The sequence below is a fragment of the Anabrus simplex genome, chromosome 1, assembly GCF_040414725.1.
Source record: "Anabrus simplex isolate iqAnaSimp1 chromosome 1, ASM4041472v1, whole genome shotgun sequence".
NCBI lineage: Eukaryota > Metazoa > Arthropoda > Insecta > Orthoptera > Tettigoniidae > Anabrus > Anabrus simplex.
In genome coordinates, this window is record NC_090265.1 from 660,165,198 (window position 1) to 660,186,934 (window position 21,737).

General features: G+C 39.9%; 1 protein-coding gene across 3 annotated transcripts in view; it reads left to right on the plus strand.

The window, feature by feature from the left end:
• Positions 1–323: 323 nt before the first annotated feature.
• The window catches only part of Sec24AB (Protein transport protein Sec24AB), a 201,776-nt gene continuing 180,362 nt past the window's right edge, over positions 324–21,737 (plus strand). The window contains exons 1-2 of one of the 3 annotated variants that reach the window (XM_067135817.2): positions 324–392; positions 958–1,041. In XM_067135817.2, coding sequence (XP_066991918.2) covers positions 996–1,041 — 46 coding nt within the window. In that variant the 5' untranslated portion in view covers positions 324–392; positions 958–995. Of the gene's footprint in view, positions 397–929; positions 1,042–21,737 lie in introns of all 3 variants that reach the window. The other 2 variants (XM_067135818.2, XM_067135819.2) reach the window with 2 other exon arrangements.

Below are 21,737 nucleotides of genomic sequence, written 5' to 3' on the forward strand. Positions count from 1 at the left end.
GAACCTTCCCTTCAAGGGAGATCAGTCCTGCGAATTTGAACATGGTCTCCTCTAATAAATTCTAGTTCGGCATCAAGTTTGTAGGTTTATTTTTGGCTGAAAAATAATAGAAACACTTCTCTTATATGCCATATTGTACTGGTATCTCTAGAATGTCCAATAAAAGTCATTCAGTATTATTTACAGAGCCGGCGCTTCTTAGTTGGCATTTGTCGGCATTTGTATAGGCGCCCAATTGCTTCCTAATGCACTATGGGAGCTGCGCCACGTAATGTGTGACGTGTATCGACTTCCGCCGATAACAAGTCAGAATCATATGTGTCGTGATGAGTGGAAACGTGAATTGTGAACTGTACAAAATTTAATTCTACGCCTTGGAATAGAGTTCTTTGGTGTGTACGTAATTTTAAAGAAGTGATACTTTCCTTGTGCATTTTCGGAATCAAGCTACGGAAAAATTATAATGTGAAACTAATAATTAGCCGGTTAATGTGTGAATTGATGTTGGTTTTTGCGAGTTGCTGAAGTTCGGTGTCGCGTAGACCTTTTAAATATTGCTCTAAGTTACTTTAAAACAAACATTCCATATCTGTTGGTTAATTACTATTTCAATGATGTTTATCGTCATTGAGACATAGTGCATCTGAATTCGGGTCAACATATAGGTGACACATTTTACAAGGTCCTTTTATCATTTAGGAGAAATATTGTGTTGTTTTAGGGACAAGAAGTAATTGCAATTACTTAAAAGTAGGCCGATTATAAACATGTGGATGAAAACATCTGTATCACTTTTCTTTTATCGGTTAAATTAATAATTTTTTCTTAATTATTGAAGCTGAAGTAGTAGTCTGACGTTTCTGACATGTTCTCTTATCTTACGTGTTCATTTCAAGTTTTTGTGCTTGTTCATCTTGACCTTCCTTTAGTCATTTCATTGACGTGATTACGTTGCAGTTAACGGAGAAGCATTCCTTCGAAACAATACGAAAAAAATGGCTCAGCCTGCGGGATATTCAAATGACACTCCTCGTACTCCAGGTAAGACAATGATTAACATGGATTGTGGACAGCTAAGTAATTAGTTTCTGTAACACTGTTGCCATATATATTTTCTTTTGACAAAAACATGTTTTTAAATGCCTTTTGCAGCAGAGATTTAGTTCATTTATGACATGCCCCCTTAGGTATGTTCATTTTTAATACATAAGTTAATAGTTACTGCAGAAATTTAGATTTTGGCTGCACATATTTACGAGTTAATTGTGCAGTAGTTGATGAGACTCTTTGCTTATAATTAATGAAAACGTATATCATCATTGTAAAAATCAAGTTTTCTTTTTGTATCAAACCTCTTTTCATTCTGTTGGTTGGTCACCCTACATCGAAATATTATGTAGTGAAGACTGCATATATTATTTAGCCTATAACTTATATGTGAGGCTTGTAAAGTGATTTATGTTGGGTAAAATAAGAATCTTTACTGCAGAATTTGATGATTACCGGTAGTCTGCTAAAAGTTTGACTTGTGTACTTAGTTTTATTATTTTTTAATGTATGGAAATTTTTAAAAATAAAACCATGACAGTGGAACTCGTGTAGGCTGAGAAGAATCACTGTATGACAGGTACAGATGTACTAGATGAAAACTGAGTGATAATAGTTGTACACATATGAGTCTGTGGTGACAATAACCTCAGGGATGGTATAGATCTGCTCCATTTAGGCTACAGTTCTTCCTTTGACAAGACAAGATACTGCATAATACCAGTGTTGAATGTTTTAAGTAGATTAAGTTGGTTCTCGTGTATTTGCATTTGGTTTGCAAGCCCTTTAAATCTAGTGAAGATATCAATATGGAATAGCCCAGAATTGTTTACTTGTTGGCTTCTGTGGTGTTGAGGAAAACTGGTATTTTAAGTCCAAGCTCATTATCAAAGAAGAGTTCATCTGATGAGCCAGAAGCTGGAACTGTTTAGCTTTTTTTTTATTTCTGTCAACAGTATTGTCCAACTTAATTTTCATTTTCATTCAAGGACTCCTTGGAAATAATTCGAAGCAATAGACGGTTATGGAGGCGATTTGTTTTTTCCGAGAGTCTTCAACAGATAGCTGAAAAGCATTATAGGCTAGTGTGTATGTTAAGTTGGGTAGCATCTAGGCCTCTATTGTATATCACAGATGTGCAGTAGGGCATATGAAAATCTACAGCCTGTTTCCAGTCATTCGACCGGGTCAGGATTGGAATGAATAAAGCCCCTGTCTAGTGGCGAGGATAGACATTGTGCCAGCTGCCGAAGCCTGTTGCACTCCTCTGGGGTAATGATTAGTAAATGAAATGAAATGATATTGGAGAGTGTTGCTGGAATGAAATATGACAGGGAAAACCTGAGTATCCGGAGAAAAACCTGTCCCGCCTCTGCTTTTTCCAGCACGAATCTCACATGGAATGACTGGGATTTGAACCACGGAACCCAGCAGTGAGAGGCCAACATGCAGCCACGGAGGCTCTCAGTAGGGCATATAGGGAAATTAAAAGAATAGTAGCGAGTGGTAAATGTTACAGATAGTCCTGAACAAATTACTGTTTATGGACTGCTTTAAGATATCTTCAGCCCTGGAATTTGAAATCTTCGATCAGAAAAAAGGTCATATAAAATATAATGATGTCAAGTCATTATCTTCATTGAAGTCCGGTGAGGTAATAATTCAGGACTTTGTTATTGGCCATGTATGGCAGCAAGTGTTCAGTCACTATTAAAAAGAAATCTCTATGACGAAGCTAGGTCTATTTGGTTTCATAGTATCGTACAGAAGGTTTTATCCATAATCATAAGTTGTTAAATAAAAATACGATAGTTTACAGATTAAAGTGGATAATTAAGTTACGTAGATTTATAAGGAATTGTGTCCACAAGTCATTGTAGAGGCCGTCAGGGCCAGCAGCTTTCGCGATTTTAGCTTTGCATATCGCGTGCTTCACCTCGCACGTTATTGGGTTTGGTTGCAGGTTTGGCTGACTTCCCCTGTGTGTAGTTACACTGGTTGATGGAGTAACAGATTTCTGGTTGAGGATGCTTGTAAAATGATTCTCCTAAGTGTCCATTTGTATTGATCAAACTCTCAAATCAAATCAAACTCTCTTTATTTGCAAATGAGGTGTCTACCTCGGTGGCAAATGGTACACTAAAATACATTATTGTCAAGCACTAAATATTAAATTAACAAGAGAAGAAAATTTTTCCTATAATACAATATTATACAATTTACGCTAACAATGTTTTCTATTAAACACACAGCTCATCCTTAATAAATTTATATTGTTTACAAAATTCTAATTATAATATCTCCTGTACTACTTACAAATATAGTCAACTGATATACAGTATGTGGAATTGCTTCAAATGATACTAATAACCCAAATAACCCAAATTTGTATAGAGGCATTGACTTAGAGAATGTCTTCAAGCTGTTCATGAGAATAATTAGGCAAACTAGGGAGGGAAACTGACCATTTCCTACTGGAACAACAGTATGGATTCAGAAAACGTTGCTTCATACTGCAGAAATTAACAAATTTATTAAGTGAAGTAGAACAGGTGTAAGATTCCGTAGAGAGAATATTATGCAGTATTCATTGATTTCACCAAAGCTTTTGACCTCCTGAACTGAAGAATAGTGATTGAGAAATTGACTCAAATGACTGGAGAAACGAATAACATTACAATCCTGCTGGAAAACATTCTTGCCTATATCATCATTAACATAAATGATGGTATCTCACTAATCACGAGATATGTCAGTTTAGTGGAGTAATGCAGGGAGACCCAATTAGTCTATTACTCTTCAATGTTGCATCAGCAGATGTAGGCCTAACCCAAGTACAGTGAAGCAGTATCACAACACATGTACACCAACGACATGGTACTTTGTTCAACTAGCCTGAGAAACCTACAGGAAGCCGTCAACTAGTTGCAAGTGCGGGCATAAGAAAATAAGCTGCAAAGAAATTAATCCAAAATGGTATTGATCATTTTCAGGAAAGGTAGAAGAACTGCAACAAACTGAGAGAATCTAGTGTGAGAACAAAGATCTAAAACCAAACCCCATGGCAGTACAGCCCTTGAAGGGCCTTGGCCTACCAAGCGACCGCTGCTCAGCCGGAAGGCCTGCAGATTACGAGGTGTCGTGTGGTCAGCACAACAAATTCTCTTGGCCGTTATTCTTGGCTTTCGAGACCGTGGCCGATATCTCACCGTCAGATAGCTCCTCAATTCTAATCACGTAGGCTGAGTAGACCTCGAACCAGCCCTCAGGTCCAGGTAAAAATCCCTGACCGGGCCGGGAATCAAGCCCGGGGCCTCCGGGTAAGAGGCAGGCACGCTACTTCTACACAACGGGACCGCCCGAACAAAGATTGAGGATTAGCTAATTCCTTCAATTACCTTGGGATCACAATGCAAACTGCAGTAAATACCTTCAGAATACACTTGGGGAGAGAGCAGCAGTATGCCAGAGCAATAAGTTATATAAAATTAAAGACCTTCATAGACTCTCTACAAGAGCAGCACTAAAGCAGTTCCTCACTGCAGTCAGCCTTGTTGCTACCTATGGTATTTAAGTTATTTGTGATCTAAGTACTTCAGAGAAAATAAAGCACATGTTATGCGTACCTTTGAATGTGCAATCAAGATTAGTGTATGAGTTTTGTAAAGAGCCATTTTATATTGAGAAGTTAAGACTCTGCCTACTGCTGCCATTTGCTAGGCAAAGTATTCATCTACTTGTAGAAAGGAGGATGAAACGGGAGCATATATGAAGCAAACTATGAGCAACGTCATGTAGCCACAAGGATGGAAGTCAGTGGATTCCATCATAAATGCTGTACGACACAACTATTTCACGAACTGTGTGTGCTCTTTGTGTGAGGAAAAGTTTGATCAAAAAGAAAAAAAGTCAATTAGTACAGCAGAGACTTGTAAACTTTAATATCTTTGCATTTTTGTGCGCATTCCCTTTATTATTCTTGTTGTTGTTGTTGTTGTTATTAGAAGGAATTGTGATAAATGTAAAGAAAGACCACAATCACTTCCTTCCTACTTGTGGTACTGTCCTAGACACAAAGTACAGTAACTGAAAATTTAGGCCTTTCTACCATATATCGAGAAAGTAACTGACAGAATAGGGAGGCTACAGGAGTCCCATGGGTTAAAACCATATACAGGCCGACGAAGAAAATCCAGGAACTGCTTAGGTCTGCCAAAGATAAGTGCCATCCTCTCTCCACAGCAGGTGTCTACAAGATCCTGTGCAGCTGCGGCCAGATATACATAGGCACTACCAAACGCAGCATCGCCACACGACTGAAGGAGCATAACAGACATAGCCGGCTGGGACAGACAGATAGATCATCAGTCGCCGAACACTCGCTGCTAGCAGGCCATGACGTACAGTACAGCAACACCGAAATACTGTCAACTACTGTGTCTTATCACGCCCGGCTTCAGAGGGAAGCCATTGAAATCTTAAAGCACACCAACAGCTTCAAGCATAAGGAGGAATCTGAACAGGTAAACAAAGCCTGGTTTCCAGTCTTGAAAGCTCTAAATCCTGATGGATATGATAGCCGCGGCAGACCAGAAGAAAGCAGCTGCCTGTCTCCGCCAAGGCAGGTCAATGTACATCGGGCTCCCTAACGCTTCAACCATTGGCCGAAGAACAGCCAGTCAGCGACCGCCCCCCACCATGGCGGTCAATAGGCGAGCAGCGTACCGTATCCTGCACTATATAAATAGGTGGAATTACAACAGCTCTTCATTCCACTGAGAGCTTCGCTGCTATCGAGGTCAGTCGGAACACTTGACGATGCCGAGTGCAGTCTTCGGTGAAACGTCGGGACATTTACTCGCTCCTGGACCACGGCCTACAAGCCCGGAAAACGCTGACATGATTTGTAACGCCAGCCGTGAAAGCCTCAATTGCTACATAGATGTGTTAGGGCGTTAATAAACCACAAACAAAAAGGAAATCGCTTATAAAGGAAGTGTTTAATACTTTCTTAAGGATATATGATGATTAAAATTAGTTTTCTCCTGATGAAGGATTTCGGCCCAAACCATTATACATAGGCCTATACCGTAATTTTCCTTGATATGACTCTACCTTGTATGTATTGACTTGAGTTTGGCGAGTTAAATCAAAGTGTTAGTTGATTGTTGACAGCTTTGCCCATCATGATTCTATTTTTTTCCCTTCTGGAATACCATCTGCTCTGCTTTTTGGCAATTCATCTTCATGTTCTGCCTGACTTTCAGATATAGGTCTAATTTACAATGCTTTCTGTTACACTAGATTTTAGGGTTATGTTGCCCTTATACTTACAGTACATTCACATTCTGTGAGGTAGGCTGGCTTCCCTCTGAAGCTGGGCGTGATAAGACACAGTAGTTGACAGTACTTCGGTGTTGCTGTACTGTATGTCATGCCCTGCTAGCAGCAAGTGTTCGGCGACTGATGATCTGTCTGTCTGTCCCAGCCGGCTATGTCTGGCTCACTAAATTGAGTGCAAGATAGCTCAGAAGTTCAGCTTGGAGGACCCTATTTATCTGTTACAGCAGGCTTAATCATTTTCCTGGTTATCTTCGATTTATATGAGAAGCATTTGTAAATAGGCCTACCTTTGTTCGGGTGGAAAAGTAGTTAACTTATTCATGTCAGAACATCTTTATAAATACTGTACTTCTCATGAAATTGTTACATAACAGTACACACATAATTTGGACATTACCGGTAGACCTACAGATGTGGAAGAATGCAATATGAAGTTGTCCGTTTTAAACACAGCGGTTACTAATGTGTGAAATTGGTTACTTTATGGAGTAGGCCTAGGCATATCTTAATCCACTTACACTCTCTGAATGAAGCTCAGCAAGCAACAGTAATCTGGCAGCTAGACTATTCTTGTGGTCTCTTAATTACCTGGCCAGGAATTGAACCTGGGACCCTCTGAACCGAAGGCCTCAGCGCTAACCATTCAACCAAGGAGTCGGACAAGTAAACCTAAATTCTATTATCATCCATTCTGAGAGAGTTACTGATTGGAAGATAGTAAAGTGATCTAGAATGTTGAAAGGATATTCTGGGCAAAATTTCTGGAAAAAGCCTTCTGAAGGGCCAAACTCATTGGTGTTTGAATGAAGTAGTTCAGGAAAAGCTGAGGAATAAGAAGAATGTCTAATCCTTGATAATACAGCTCAGGAAGAAGATAGGAAAATATTTAACATGATTAAGACAGAGGAAAACCGTGCTGAGGCAATGGTAAAGGCAAGAGTTACTGGAGAACTTTACAAAGAGTCTGGAAACAGAGGAAGGATTAAATAGCCTCTAAAGCTAGATACAGAGCATCAGAAGATTTTATGCATGTGAGTCAAGTGAAAGACTCTGAAGGGAGGGAGGGTCTATGGTGCATAGAAGAGATCAATAGATGATGGTCAAGCTATTTCAAGGGGCTCTTAAACAAATATGTTACTCTAGGCCATGGGAATGGAACACAGAACATCAGGAATCAGCAAAGGTGAAGTGGCTGCATGAAAATACTTTGGAGTTTTCTAGCTATATAGAGAGGAGATGATGCCAGATGCCTTGGAGTAGTATACTTGTGCTCATCTATAAGGGGAAAGGTGTCATTCAATAGTGCGGGAAGCACAAAGGGATTAAACTTTTGTCTCATGCTTTGAAAATATAGGAGAATGTGATGGACAAGAGAATCAGAAATCTGTTTCAGTAAAACAGTTTGGTTTCATGTCTGTGAAAGGGCAGCTGATGAAGTAGTGCAGTGAGAAGAACAAATATTTTCACTTGATGTTTATTGACCTCAAGAAAGACGTACATTACTACAATTCCATGACAGGTTTGGAGATGTATGGGGAAGAAAGGAGTGTCTGAGAAGTATGTAAAGATTGTTGAAGACATGTATGAAGGGAGGCCCTCTCAGGTTCAGTCTGGTATGGGAGTTATAAACAGTTATGCTGTCACAGTTGGCCTTCACTAAGGTTCATCATTATGTCCTTACCTCTTTTACTAAGGTTCATCATTAAGGCCGTACCTGTTTAGTACTGTTACACTGCTTTAGAACATGAAGGATCTACCCCCATACTCTTTGACTTTTACTGTCAACTTATATGGAACGGTTGGAGGGACTTGAGCAATGGAGAGGGACTGTGGAAACAGGAGGGCTGAAGATTACCAGGCAGGAAACAGAATACCTTTTGTTTGGAGAAAAGGAAAGGCTTATAAGGTATAACTGCAACGTCAAAAATTGAAATGAGTTAGGGAATTACAGTACCTCAGCTCCTCTATTACGGAGAATGGTAGGCCGAACAGAGAGGTGAACAAAATTCAGGCAGGTTGGAGGAACTGAAGGGCTTTAGGAGTGTAGAACAACAAACCAGTAAGCAGGAGAACAAAAAAAAAAGTTTACAGATCAATGGTACAGCCTACCATAATATATGGTTGTGAAACGTTCTCTATGAAGGAACTTAAAGAAGAAATTTGAGGAGGTGGAGATGAGGATACTATGGTGAGAAGGTACAAGCGGTAGGGTTGTAAATAAAAGGATAAGAATGATTATAGGAGTGACAGAAATAACCAAGAAGGTGCATCGAAGAAGATTGGAGTGTTATGGCCATGTTATGAAGAGAGGGAATGGGAACATAGCCAGGAAAATCCTTCACTTTTTAGTTGAAGAGAGAAGACAATGCAAAAGCTGAATAAGTGGTGGTGAGACTGTCGAGGAGCTTGTTAAAAAGCAAATTTCAATTCTCCCCGTGTTCTGCCTCCTTCCTTAAAAATGAGTTGTGTCGTAGGCCATTTGTAAAATTGGAAGAGAACTTATCTATGGCCTCGGGGGGAGATTTTAAACAGGGTTAATAAATTTATTTTGTACACACCATTCACTATTGGAGTCACCTTGAGTGTGTTGAGTTTGTTTGGAGTTGAAGACTAGTGGTGGTTCAATATGTCTGTGTGAGATTGGAAGAGAAACTGTCATAGTGAAACTTCTAGGTTGGGGGTTCTTGTTACGGAGAGAGGAGGATCTTAGGATGTGGAGTCTATGGTATGACAGACTCTCCCTCCCCCTCTCTCTCCCTCTCTCTCTTGTTCAACCATGAATGACCATACTCACTAATTGCCGTCTGTTTACAAGTCCCGGTTCGTTGGAATTAGCTGAGAGGTCTATAATCCTATTCACAGGCTCGCCTTACTTTCATTTCTCCAAGTCCAGTCACCCTACACACCAGTTGCATGCAAGCAGTTAGATTTGAACACAGGGTTACTTGCCACGCAACACACGATGACTGTCCCTTGGTTCGACTCCAGTAATTCACAGAATCACATGCAGGGAACACCTAAATAGCAACAGTTCAGCAGTGCTAAACAGCAGGACTGTACTCACAAAACGATCATTAGTACTGTTCCAATTACACTTAACGATAACTACTCTGGTCGTCAACTCTGCGATGATCCTCAGTCCACAGAAGTACACAAACACATAGTACTCTCAGGTAGCACACATCCGTACGCTGTTTTCATTCGCTACTCATTCGTCTCTCCGACGCAACAACCACCACCACAATTCCTCATTCAGACCTCAGTGGGACACTAGCGACAGCCAGTACCTCTGTCTCCGTCAGCCCAGCCACCGAACCAACTCAGATTCCAACACCGACTGTAACACTGAGTTCCACAGTGACTCTAATACCGACTCCTTCACGGTTTCCATCACTAACTGTCCGTGGTTAGTCATCCTCGGGTGATGTGTACCAGAATATTCGCGATGTGGCCAGAAATAGAACATTCTTGTTGTGTCTCCCAGAAACTCACAGGTAAGCCAGCCGATGAGAACAATGCAAGGAGAGGCCGGCCCCACCCCACAGATCAGCTGAGAGATCGCCGGTCACCTGACTTGCTAGCCTCTTCCAGGAACTACCAAAAGGGGCTACTACAGGGCTGGCACGTAACATTATATATATTTCATCTCTTCAAAATTACTTTACATATTAACTACCATATCTTAGATCTTCCTCTACTTCAGTTACCTTCTTGACTAAAACCATTAGTGTTGCTTTATACATTACAACTAGAGGATGGATCAACGGGCACTATAAATGGAAAACCGGCATGCAAAAAGGCCCTTAAAAAGTTTAACAGGTGCTTTTATAGGCATTTAAACTGAAAAAGGCACCTGTAAAGACAGTGGAAAAGCCATTAATAGAAAAGTTTATTATTATTATTATAACCCATTTTATCACCTACAATATACAGAAATTTAAACAGTTATTATAAAGTGACTAACAACTTCTGAAAATGTTTGGCACTATAAAATTCTCACAATAGTTTAATAGTACTATTTTACAGTTTATGAATTCTGCAGAAATTGAAAATTTACAATTAGTCAAATCAATCATCATTGATCTGCATTTCACCGAGCTCGATAGCTGCAGTCACTTAAGTGCGGTCAGTATCCAGTATTCAGGAGATAGTAGGTTCGAACCCCACTGTCGGCAGCCCTGAAGATGGTTTTCCGTGGTTTCCCATTTTCACACCAGGCAAATGCTGGGGCTGTACCTTAATTAAGGCCACGGCCGCTTCCTTCCCACTCCTAGCCCCTTCCTATCCCATCGTCGCCATAAGACCTAAAGCAAGACCTAAAGCAACTTGCAAAAAAAAAAAAAAAAAAAAAATTGATCTGCATTTAGGACTGTCACCCAACTGGCAGTTTACCAAGTTTTTCCTTAAATGATTTAAAAAAACTTGGAAATTTATCAAACATTTCCATTGAAAAGTATTCCATTCCCTCTTTTTTCTTCCTGTAAATGAATATTTGCCCCAATTTGTACTCTTGAGTTCCAACTTTATCTTCATACTAGCTGTAATACCCATTGTTGACAGGACACTCACTTAGCATGTGTCCGGCTCCATGGCTAAATGGTTAGCGTGCTGGCCTTTGGTCACAGGGGTCCCGGGTTAGATTCCCTCCAGGGGGGGGGGTATTTTAACCAACATTGGTTAATTTTGCTGGCATGGGGGCTGGATGTCTGTCATCTTCATCATCATTTCATCCTCGTCACGACGCAATAATACGTCGCCTACGGGCGTCAAATCAAAAGACCTGCACCTGGTGAGCCGAACATGTCCTTGGACACTCCCGGCACCAGAAGCCATACGACATTCCATTTTCAATCAGTCATGTGCATAATGACATTTTTACCTCCTCTTTGTATTCCCCAGATTCCGAGGCACATAAGTGGCTATGGCTCTCCCTGCCCGTGGCTTGTAATGTACTCCCTTCCTTACTTTCTGGCCTTTTGGAGTTTCATATTTATTTTGTGTTATTGCTTATCTTGACTTCATCTCTTCCTTCGGATAGGAAAGAAAGCCGTGTGTCTGGTTAATATACTTAAAAAAAAATAATACTGACAGGTATTTCAAATGTTGCCGGAACAGTCTCCATAGCAACTCTCTCTTTATAGTCTATAGAGCTAGTTGCCGGCTCTTGGACGCGTCACTTTCACAGCACTGCCACGGATATTTTTCTTATTTTTTACCTCATTGGAAAAAGATATAGAACAAAAATTCACCAAGTGCTGTTTTCATGTAAAACCAAGCATAAAAGAGATACAAAGTTTTATGCCTTAGGCCCCTTCTAAAGGACACCTTCCTGGTGAAATTTCTTTGCAGTGCTATAGGTAAGATCCTACTCGACCTTATTCTAAAAAAAAATATCACACACACCCCCTTCATCATTCCGTGATGCTGTAACAGACACAGACAGATAAATATTAAATTGAACTCAACATAGGTCATAATAATGTCAGTATTCTTGTCAGAATACAATGTTAACTGACTGGAACGTTGTGGTTAGAAGCAATGGTATCATATGAAATGCGTGATCAAATGCAAAAGACACAATTTCAAATTTTCTTTGAACATTACTATGCTGGCGGTCTAACAATGCCAAGTTGGAGCTGGAATGACCCGGCTACAGACAGTGGGTTCCTATCAATGTCTCATAGTAGGGATCTAGGGATTGAATAGCTGGAATACTATGATGAACCAGTAGTTACTTGAAAATGTATGAACCAGAGGGATGAATGGCAGGGGAGGAGACAAAGCGCATCACAATGTACTATAATCAATTTAATGTTACTGTATATCATTTTTATGGGTTTTTGTTATTGTAGGCCTTCACATTTAGTTTTCTTTCTCTGTGATATTAGGGCATCCAGTATAAAAAGAGTCCTTCCTCCTCTCAGGACTCCTTTTAGTCTAGTGAAATTCGCAGACATCTTAATGGACACTTCATAGACAGAGTGTTCCTTGTATCTTGTTCTGCGCATTTGGTAACTGAAAGTTATACTTCCCTTTGGTCATTTTGATTCATTAATTTCGATTTTTGTTACTAAGTCCATATCAGCGCCGAGTCACGAGAAAGTGGGTAAACAGAATTTAATGAACATCGGTATGTAAAGTCAGAGAATAAAGACCTACAGTCTACGCTATAAATAATTTTACAAATCACAGAATCGAAAGAAAACTAAATGTGAAGGCCTACAGTATAGAAAGCTCATAACATTGATCAACAATAACATTACATTGAGAATTGTTTGTTGTAATGTGCTTTGTGTCTTCTGTTGCCACTCATCTCTGGTAGATAGGATTACTGTTGATTCCGAGTATATTTTTATTTGCTTTACGTCGCACCGACATATATAGGTCTTAAGGCGACGATGGGATAGAACTGTGGAGGGATAGGACTGTGAAGGAAGCGGCCTTGGCCTTAATTAAGGTACATTTCCAGCATTTGCCTGGTGGGAAAGTGAGAAACCTCGGAATACCATCTTCAGCGCTGCCGACTGTGGGGTTCGAATCCACTATCTCCCGGATGTAAGCTCAGAGCTGCGCACCCCTAACCACACGGCCAACTCACCCGGTCATACAGAGTGTAACAGCCTGCCTGAATATTGACGGGAAGTAGCTGGGGAGTTAGATAACTTTCTTCTTTAGGATGCCATTCCTTTGGTTCGTAACTTTTCTGATACTACTGGTATTTAATACACTGGTTCATCATAGCATTCGAACTATTCAATCCCTACTCTGAGGTACTGATTGGAATGAACAGTGTTCATATTTAATGGAATAATGGCAGAGGAGTGTTCACGGCAGTCTGCGGCCTGGTCATTCCAGCTCTGGAACTTTGGACTGTTAGGTTGGCACTGTAGTACTGTTCGTTAAAAGTGATAAAATGTGTTTTTTTTTAAATTTGATTATTTTATTTGATTAAATTGCTTTTAATGGCTACATTCCTACTGACTTTTTTTGTAATGACCTATGTAGACTTCTGTTAGGAAAACCACAAAGTTAGTCTTTCTGAGAATCCCGTTGCAAAGCACGGGTACATCAGCTAGTATTATATATTGCTTAGTTATAATTAGTAGTAGTAGTAGTAGTAAGTGCTGTTAATATTGTTATTATTTGAATGTATTATATCACCTGTAATTGGAGAATCAATAACTCTGTTGATGATAAATAAACAAATCAAATCAAATCTTATTCAAGTTATCTTTCCTTCATGATATTTTTCTCATTTTGATAATACACTCACTGGAGGAAAAAAGCGAAACTACGTATTTCAGACAAAATTTAATGTTAGTCCATTTGAAACCTGGTAAAAATAAAATGTTATGACATTACAATAATATGGCAGTACATTTAAAATTAAATAGCCCATTTTAAAAGTTTCAGCTCAATAATTGAGAAACATTATTGATCATAACAATCACTGCAGTCCATGAACACAGAATTAGAAATGTTGAAACCTGGAGCTCTGTTCAGTTTCATATGCAGTCCATTTGTCTACACGTTTTCAAAACGTTTCTATTGCCTCAGTAACGGGTATTACCACTTCTGGCCACAGTTACAGCTGTGATTCAATCAGACATGTTCAGGATGCAATCTAGAATATTCTCTTATGGTATGAGCTCCCGTTCTGTCTGGAGTGCAGCCTGAAGTTGAGCCACTGTGTCGGGGGGATGACTCTTAGCACGTCTCGTAAGCATATCCCAGACGTGCTCTGTCGGATTTAGGTCAGGACTACGAGCAGGCTGCACCATGCGCTCAATTCCGACTTCATCCAGGTATTCGTGTACACAAACGGCAACGTATAGGAGAGCATTGTCATGCATAAGGCTAAGGGAAGTACATGTTTTTCCAGAATTTCTTCGGTGTAGCAATGGGCCATATGTGACCCACCTTCCTGCTCTGTTCAGGCAGCCAAGGAAATGCCTGCTCAAACCATTACAGAACTGCTACTGAAAGCTATTAAAAAAAAAAAAAAAGGTGGAGAATACCTTTCTCCACATCTCCTCCACACCTTTTTTTGTCCATCTAGGGATCTGTAGCTAAACAGATTAATTTGCAAAATGTAAGTAACTCCGATGATGCGGATGCATCAGATCTGGACCAGTAGCAGGTCTTCTGGAGTAGTGTCCAGCATCATGTAACCTCCTACTCACCGTCCCCTCATTGATATTCACACTTCGTACTTGTTCAAGGTGATTTCTGGCTTGAATCACAGTACTGTGCCAGTCATGCAGAATTTGAAGGTGCAAGAATTGGTCATCCCTTTCAGAAGTTGACCTCTTTGTACCAGATCCTGACCTGTATTATGAGTATGGACTCAGTTCCTGATGATATCTCTGCACGTGAAATTGTTGATGGAACACAGTAAACTCAGCCATATAATGCAAGCTGCGTCCATCCTCTACCATCGCTACTGCTCTGGCAGCATCCTCTGAGCTTAACAGCATCTTCACTTCCGTAAGTGCTGTTTAATACTGAGTAGGTCAGAGAATTCCCTGGAGGTAACAATTATTGTATGGAAACAAAGATTTGTTTTCTTGTTACAGACTGTAATTTTTCAGCTGTGTAACCCTTGGAATGATCTGTTGTCTGTTATTATTGCCTGTTGTCGAGTTCATTCCATTTTGCAATCTATGAGAACATTTCCTAAGATTCAGTACGTAGTAAAAGTTTCATAGGAGAGTATAAGAAGTATTAATTCAAATTTTATCTCAGTTTCTCAAATATCTTGAGGTGTTCATTTTTTTGCTTGTTAGTATAGCATGAAAGTATTGTAAAGTTAAAATATTGGTACATATCTCTTTAGGCTACAACAGGCTTGACAAAATATAACAATGGTCTGTCGAGAAATTGGTTTCATGATTTATCCACTGCTTGTATGTAAGAGAATTACCAGTTTAGTTTTTTTAGCATATTCAGGTATGTGTGAATCATCTGGCTGACACAGAATCTGATATAAAATTAAGAGTTTTTTGCAACACAAGACCATGACAGCAGCTCGGTCCACACAGCGGCCAGGATGTGTATATTGAGCCATTCAAGTCTTTTAATTTATACCTGCTCAGGACTTTTTCAGAGGATGGTGATGTTTTCTTCTTGAAAAAGATAGTATGGTCATCTTTCCCTATTTCTAGGGATTGGTTTTTACACCCTGTCATGGCCTCACCCATGATGTGTCCAATCTTCCCCCGTACAAGGATGTCTTAATATACAGGGTTAAGCGTAATTCGCGCACTCGGGCGTCGCAGCGCGACTCCTCACATGCCAACAATAAAAAAATGTCTCTTACAAAATTTCGTCTTGCAAGTATATCCGGTAGAAAACGGACTTTAAAGAGTAGCAATCTGGCAACACTGTAACCATATGTAGGGTAACTACCGCTGTCAGCACGTCGCCGTCGTGCTGTACAGTTGGTGCAGTGGGTAGAGTTTTTGGTTGGCATGCAGGAGGTCGATGGTTCGATCCTGGGTTGAGGCTCATCTTTTATTTGCTAATTTCCATCTGACATTACCTACTGTGATACAGTAAGACACTGTTTCTAAGGTCACATGTATCCTACATTTACAACATAATAATAATAATAATAATAATACATTGAGATACGTACTAAACAGCATGCGGTTACCAGACTCAACACGCAATGTTGAAAGGCAGAATTATTGGGACCATGGTGATAACACATACAAATTGTAACCCAGTTTGGGCATTATTCGCAGAGCACGTTGCTAGGCCTACGGAAACGTAAGGCCCTAACGAAATGTAATGGACCTGAACGAGGCAAGAATAATAGTTGGTACTAATCTATGGGACCATTGGAGGAGGGTACAAAGAAAACAGGTTTCACATCTAGTAGATGAAGTGGTGCGAATAAATTCACGCCCACGACGTGGAAAGGGCGCCTTTCAAAGCTGACCAATGAAAACGATTGTTCGTCCATTTCTAGGATCGTAGTATGTAAGTGCAAATGGTTTCTAGAGGACCCACTGCATTCGCTGTTGACGATTAAGATGCCAGATACCATACCACCTGGACTACATTTACGAAATAAAAAACATACGCCTCAACCCAGGATCGACCACTCGACCTCCTGCATGCTAACCCAAAACTCTATCCATTGCACCAACTGTACAATACAAGTTATGCCTGCTGACAGAGGTAGTTACCCTACATGTGGTTACAGTGTTGCCAGATTGCTAATCTGCAACGTCGTTTTTCTGCCGGATATACTCGCAAGATGAAATTTTGTAAGAGACATTTTTTTATTGCTGGCATGTGAGGAGTCGCGCTGCGACGCCCGAGTGCGCGAATTACGCTTCACCCTGTATATTTGAGTTATCTTCCTTCAGGCTAGCAACCCGTCGGAAGGACATTTGATTGCTTTCAAGTCTTGCAAAAAGTAAAATGCAAGACCGTAACGGGTCACATGGCCCAATACTTGGAAGGAAGATGATGATGATATTGAGGTTCCACTGACAAACTCTCCACATACAGAAATGGAATAATTGGTATGGCATTGTGATTGTATTTGACAATGTGTAGGATTATATTGGAAAATTCAAAACATTCATTTAAAAGAAAGGCTAAATAGAAAGGTTTCCAAAAAATCAGATGCCATAATAAGGCATTTAGAGGCTTATATTTTAGAAATGGGCTCTTGTAATCTAAAGAGGGGGTTCTAGTCACTTAGAAAGTTACATAAATTGAGTTTGTAATGGACTTCCTGGCTCCTCTTTTCAACCAGGTCATATCTGAGAATAAGCCTTCCCATGTATGGATGACCAGTATGACCATATCAATTTGGAAAAATAAGGGAGTTGTCTGCGACTGTAACAACTATCGCCTATTCGACTTCTATGCCATACTCTGAAGATATTGAAGCAAGCATTGGGACAGTAGGTTCAGAGGTATTGTTACCATATGTGGCTTTATTAGAGGAGAATGTAGTACAATAGATGCAATTCATGCCATACGCTTGATGATGGAAAGGCACCGATGAAAGCAGGAGACTATGCATTTGGCATTTTGGGATCCGGAAAATGCTTAGAGTTCCACTTCAACTCAACTGGCTTTGCCATCTGTTGCCATGGAGTTCCAGAAGTGTTTATGAACCGGGTCCAATTATTCTACCTCAACGTCATAAACATGGTGTGAAGTCCAACCAGGATTTCACCACCTTTCAAACATTACATTCAGCATCCACCGTGGATCAGCACTGTTGCATCTGTACGGATATGGTGACTAATGACATACAGGTACTAACTCTCTGGTCTCTGCAATATGTGGATGATGTGGTGCTCTTGCAGCAGACCCACCTTCACTAGATGCAGAATTGGAAGGACAGGCTGGCTGAAAACGGACTAAGGATCAACAATCAAAAAAGCGATTATTTGGAGTGTGACCCCTAAACCAAGGGCAGCATCAGCATCAACAACCAGGACTTGAAGAAGACCTCACAGTTTAAAAACCTTGGGTCACTGGTAACATCTGACAGTGATGCCACCAACAATATCAAGTAAATGCAGCATAGCTCGAGAAGACGAGAGTTACTGGCGTCCTGTGAGAAGCACATGCCCGAATATCTCAAGGCAAAAGTATATAAGACAGTAGTGTGACTAGCTCTCTACAGATCAGAATGTTGCCCCGTGATGATGAAACAAGGCCAAATCACCTATACCCTGCTCCGATGTACCCTTGGCCTAATATCTTACGATCATGTGACAAAGATTAAGTGTAGGCCTGATTGTAGGGAAAGTGAGAGAGGCAAGGCTCCGATGATATGGTAGTGTTTTGTATCGAAAGTGGGGCTTCATTTCGAACCTGGAGAATGTCGTCCATGTGGAAGACCAATGAAACAGTGGAAGGACTCAATTTCTGTAGTGTACTGGAATTGCACGTTGCTTTTGAACCCATTAATGCACATTAATAAAATATTTGTTTTCTTTTTAAGTACTACATGCTCATCTTGTAAATTGGATTAGTTGAATAAAGTTTTCCACAAAAGCAATTTCGAAGTTCAATCTCATACAAATATTAAGGCTAAATATTTTGTATGTATTGTATCTTTGTGATACAGGAGCAGATGTGTACTCTGACCGCAACGTATTGGTCATGGAATGCCATCTGAAGTTGAAGAAATTGAAGAAAGAAAAGAACGCAAAACGATGGGATCTAGACAAGTTGAAAGAAAAGAGTGTGAGGGATTGTTTCAAGGAACATGTTGCATAAGGGCTAAATGTAAAGGCTGAAGAAAATACAATAGAGGAAGAGTGGATAGTCTTGAAAAATTCAGTAGGGCTGCTGAAGAAATGTTAGGAAGGAAGAAAAGATCAACTAAGAATCAGTGGATAACTCAGCAGATACTAGACCTGATTGATGAACGACGAAAATACAAGAATGCTAGAAATGAAGAGGGCAGAAAAGAATACAGGCGATTAAAGAATGAAGTGGATAGAAAGTGCAAGGTAGCTAAGGAAGAATGGCTGAAGGAGAAGTGCAAGGATGTCGAAGGTTGTATGGTCCTAGGAAAGGTAGATGCTGCATACAGGAAAATTAAGGAAACCTTTGGAGAAAGAAAATCTAGGTGTATGAATATTAAGAGCTCAGATGGAAAGCCACTTTTAGGGAAAGAAGACAAAGTAGGAAGATGGCAGGAACCTATCCAACAGTTGTATCAAGGTAAAGATGTAGATAATTTAGTTCTGGAACATGAAGAGGCTGTTGATGCTGATGAAATGGGAGACCCAATTTTGAGGTCAGAGTTTGACAGAGCTGTGAGTGACCTAAATCGGAACAAGGCACCTGGAATTGATGACATTCCCTCTGAATTACTGACTGCCTTAGGATAAACCAGCATGGCAAGGTTATTCCATTTAGTGTGTAAGATGTACGAGACAGGAGAAGTCCCATCCGATTTTCGGCAGAATGTTGTTATACCTATTTCCAAGAAAGCTGGTGCTGACAGGTGTGGAAACTACCGCACCATTAGTTTAGTATCTCATGCTTGCAAAATTTTAACACGTATTATTTACAGAGGAATGGAAAAACAAGTCGAAGTTGAGTTGGGAGAAGATCAGTTTGGCTTCAGAAGAAATGTAGGAACACGTGAAGCAATCCTGACTTTACGTCTGATCTTAGAGGATCGAATCAAGAAGGACAAGCCCACGTACGTGGCATTCGTAGATCTAGAAAAGGCATTCAATAATGTTGACTCGACCAAGCTATTTAAGATTCTGAAGGTGATTGGGTTCAGATACCGAGAACGAAGAATTATCTACAATCTGTATAAAAATCAGTCTGCAGTGATAAGAATCGAGGGCTTTGAAAAGAAGCAGCAATCCAGAAAGGAGTGAGGCAAGGCTGCAGTTTGTCCCCCCTCCTTTTCAATGTTTACATAGAACAGGCAGTAAAGGAAATCAAAGAGGAATTTGGAAAGGGAATCACAATCCAAGGAGAGGAAATCAAAACCTTGAGATTTGCCGATGATATTGTTATTTTATCTGAGATTGCAGAAGATCTTGAGAAGCTGCTGAATGGTATGGACAAAGTCTTGGGTAAGGAGTAGGCCTACAAGATGAAAATAAGTAAGTCCAAAACAAAAGTAATGGAGTGCAGTCCAACGAAGGCAGGTGATGCACGAAATATTAGATTAGGAAGTCTTAAAGGAAGTGGATGGATATTGTTACTTGGGCAGTAAAATAACTAACGATGGCAGAAGTAAGGAGGTCATAAGATGCAGACTAGCACAAGGAAGGAAGAGCTTTCTTAAAATAAATTTGCTCACTTCAAACATTGATATAGGAATTAGAAAAAGATGTTTTTGAAGACTTTCGTGTGGAGCGTGGCATTGTATGGATGTGAAACATGGACGATAACCAGCTCAGAAAGAATGAGAATAGAAGCTTTTGAAATGTGGTGTTACAGAAGAATGCTGAAGGTGAGATGGATAGATCGAATCATGAATGAAGAGATACTGAGTTGAATTGGTGAGAGGAGATCGATTTGGCTAAATTTGACGAGAAGAAGTGATAGAATGATAGGACACATCTTAAGACGTCCAGGACTTGTTCAGTTGGTTTTTGAAGGAAGTGTAGGTGGTAAGAATGGTAGGGGTAGACCAAGATATGAATATGACAAGCAGATGTAGGGTGCAGTATTTACGTAGAAAGGAAAAGGTTAGCACAGGATAGGGTGGCATGGATAGCTGCATCAAACCAGTCTATGGACTGATGACTCAAACATCATCATCTTTGTGATGCAATCTTCAAACTCATTTTCAAAGACATAAACAGCTACTACTAAATCTATACGTACCTTGTAACCACTATTTTTCAACAGTTGAATTTAGTATTATACGTCTTCATGAATCATTGATCCAATTATAGCCCTCTGAATTACTCTTTAGGAATTCATAGATAAAAGTCCTTGTTATTTTTATCATCTTATTGGACTATTTAAGAATGTAGTTCCTCCACTGTAGATGTTGATTTTTCTCATGCTTACACTCTTGATATTCCAGTAACATAATCTGCTTCTACTTTTTGGAACAGCCTTGCTGCTTTGTTTAGTTATTAACTCTTCATTACTTACTGGTATTTACTCAGGATTAAGAACAAATTCTGTACCGTAAAACATATTTAAAAAATGTTGGTACAGTAAAAGTTATTCCTGGCCATGGTTCTGAAGTTAAACTCATGTTACTTACTGTATTTATTATTTGCTAATGATTTCAGTAAATTTTAGACCCTGTAAGGTCTATGAATGTTAAAGTGGTAGGCTGACTTTGCAGCTTCTTCTTTGAATCTTGGAATTTATGCAGTCAGTATAAAAAACAAAGTTGCTCTGGCAGGATATACCATAGTTTTAACAACAGTAGAGAGATATAGCAATCAGGGTAATGTGAAAGGAATCTGGACAAAGAATTAATCCAGATTCTGAAAGCAGACTTCTTTTGTTGTACTTCTTTAATTTTGGGACCTTCTGCTATTCATGGGATTCAAGAATCCATGGATGTGTTAAAAAGTGCTATCAGATTTGCATGAGTGCTGCCATTATATGTAAGAAAAAACAAAAGATTGAAAACTATCTTCTTTTCTTCCCTAGATTATATTTTTACAATTTGTTTTACGTTGCACTGACACAGATAGATCTTATGGCGACGATGAGTTAGGAAAGGCTTAGGAGTGGGAAGGAAGCAGCCGTGGCCTTAATTAAGGTACAACTCCAGCATTTGCCTGGTGTGAAAATGGGAAACCACAGAAAACCATCTTCAGGGCTGCTGACAGTGAGGTTCGAACCCACTATCTCTCAGATGTAAGTTC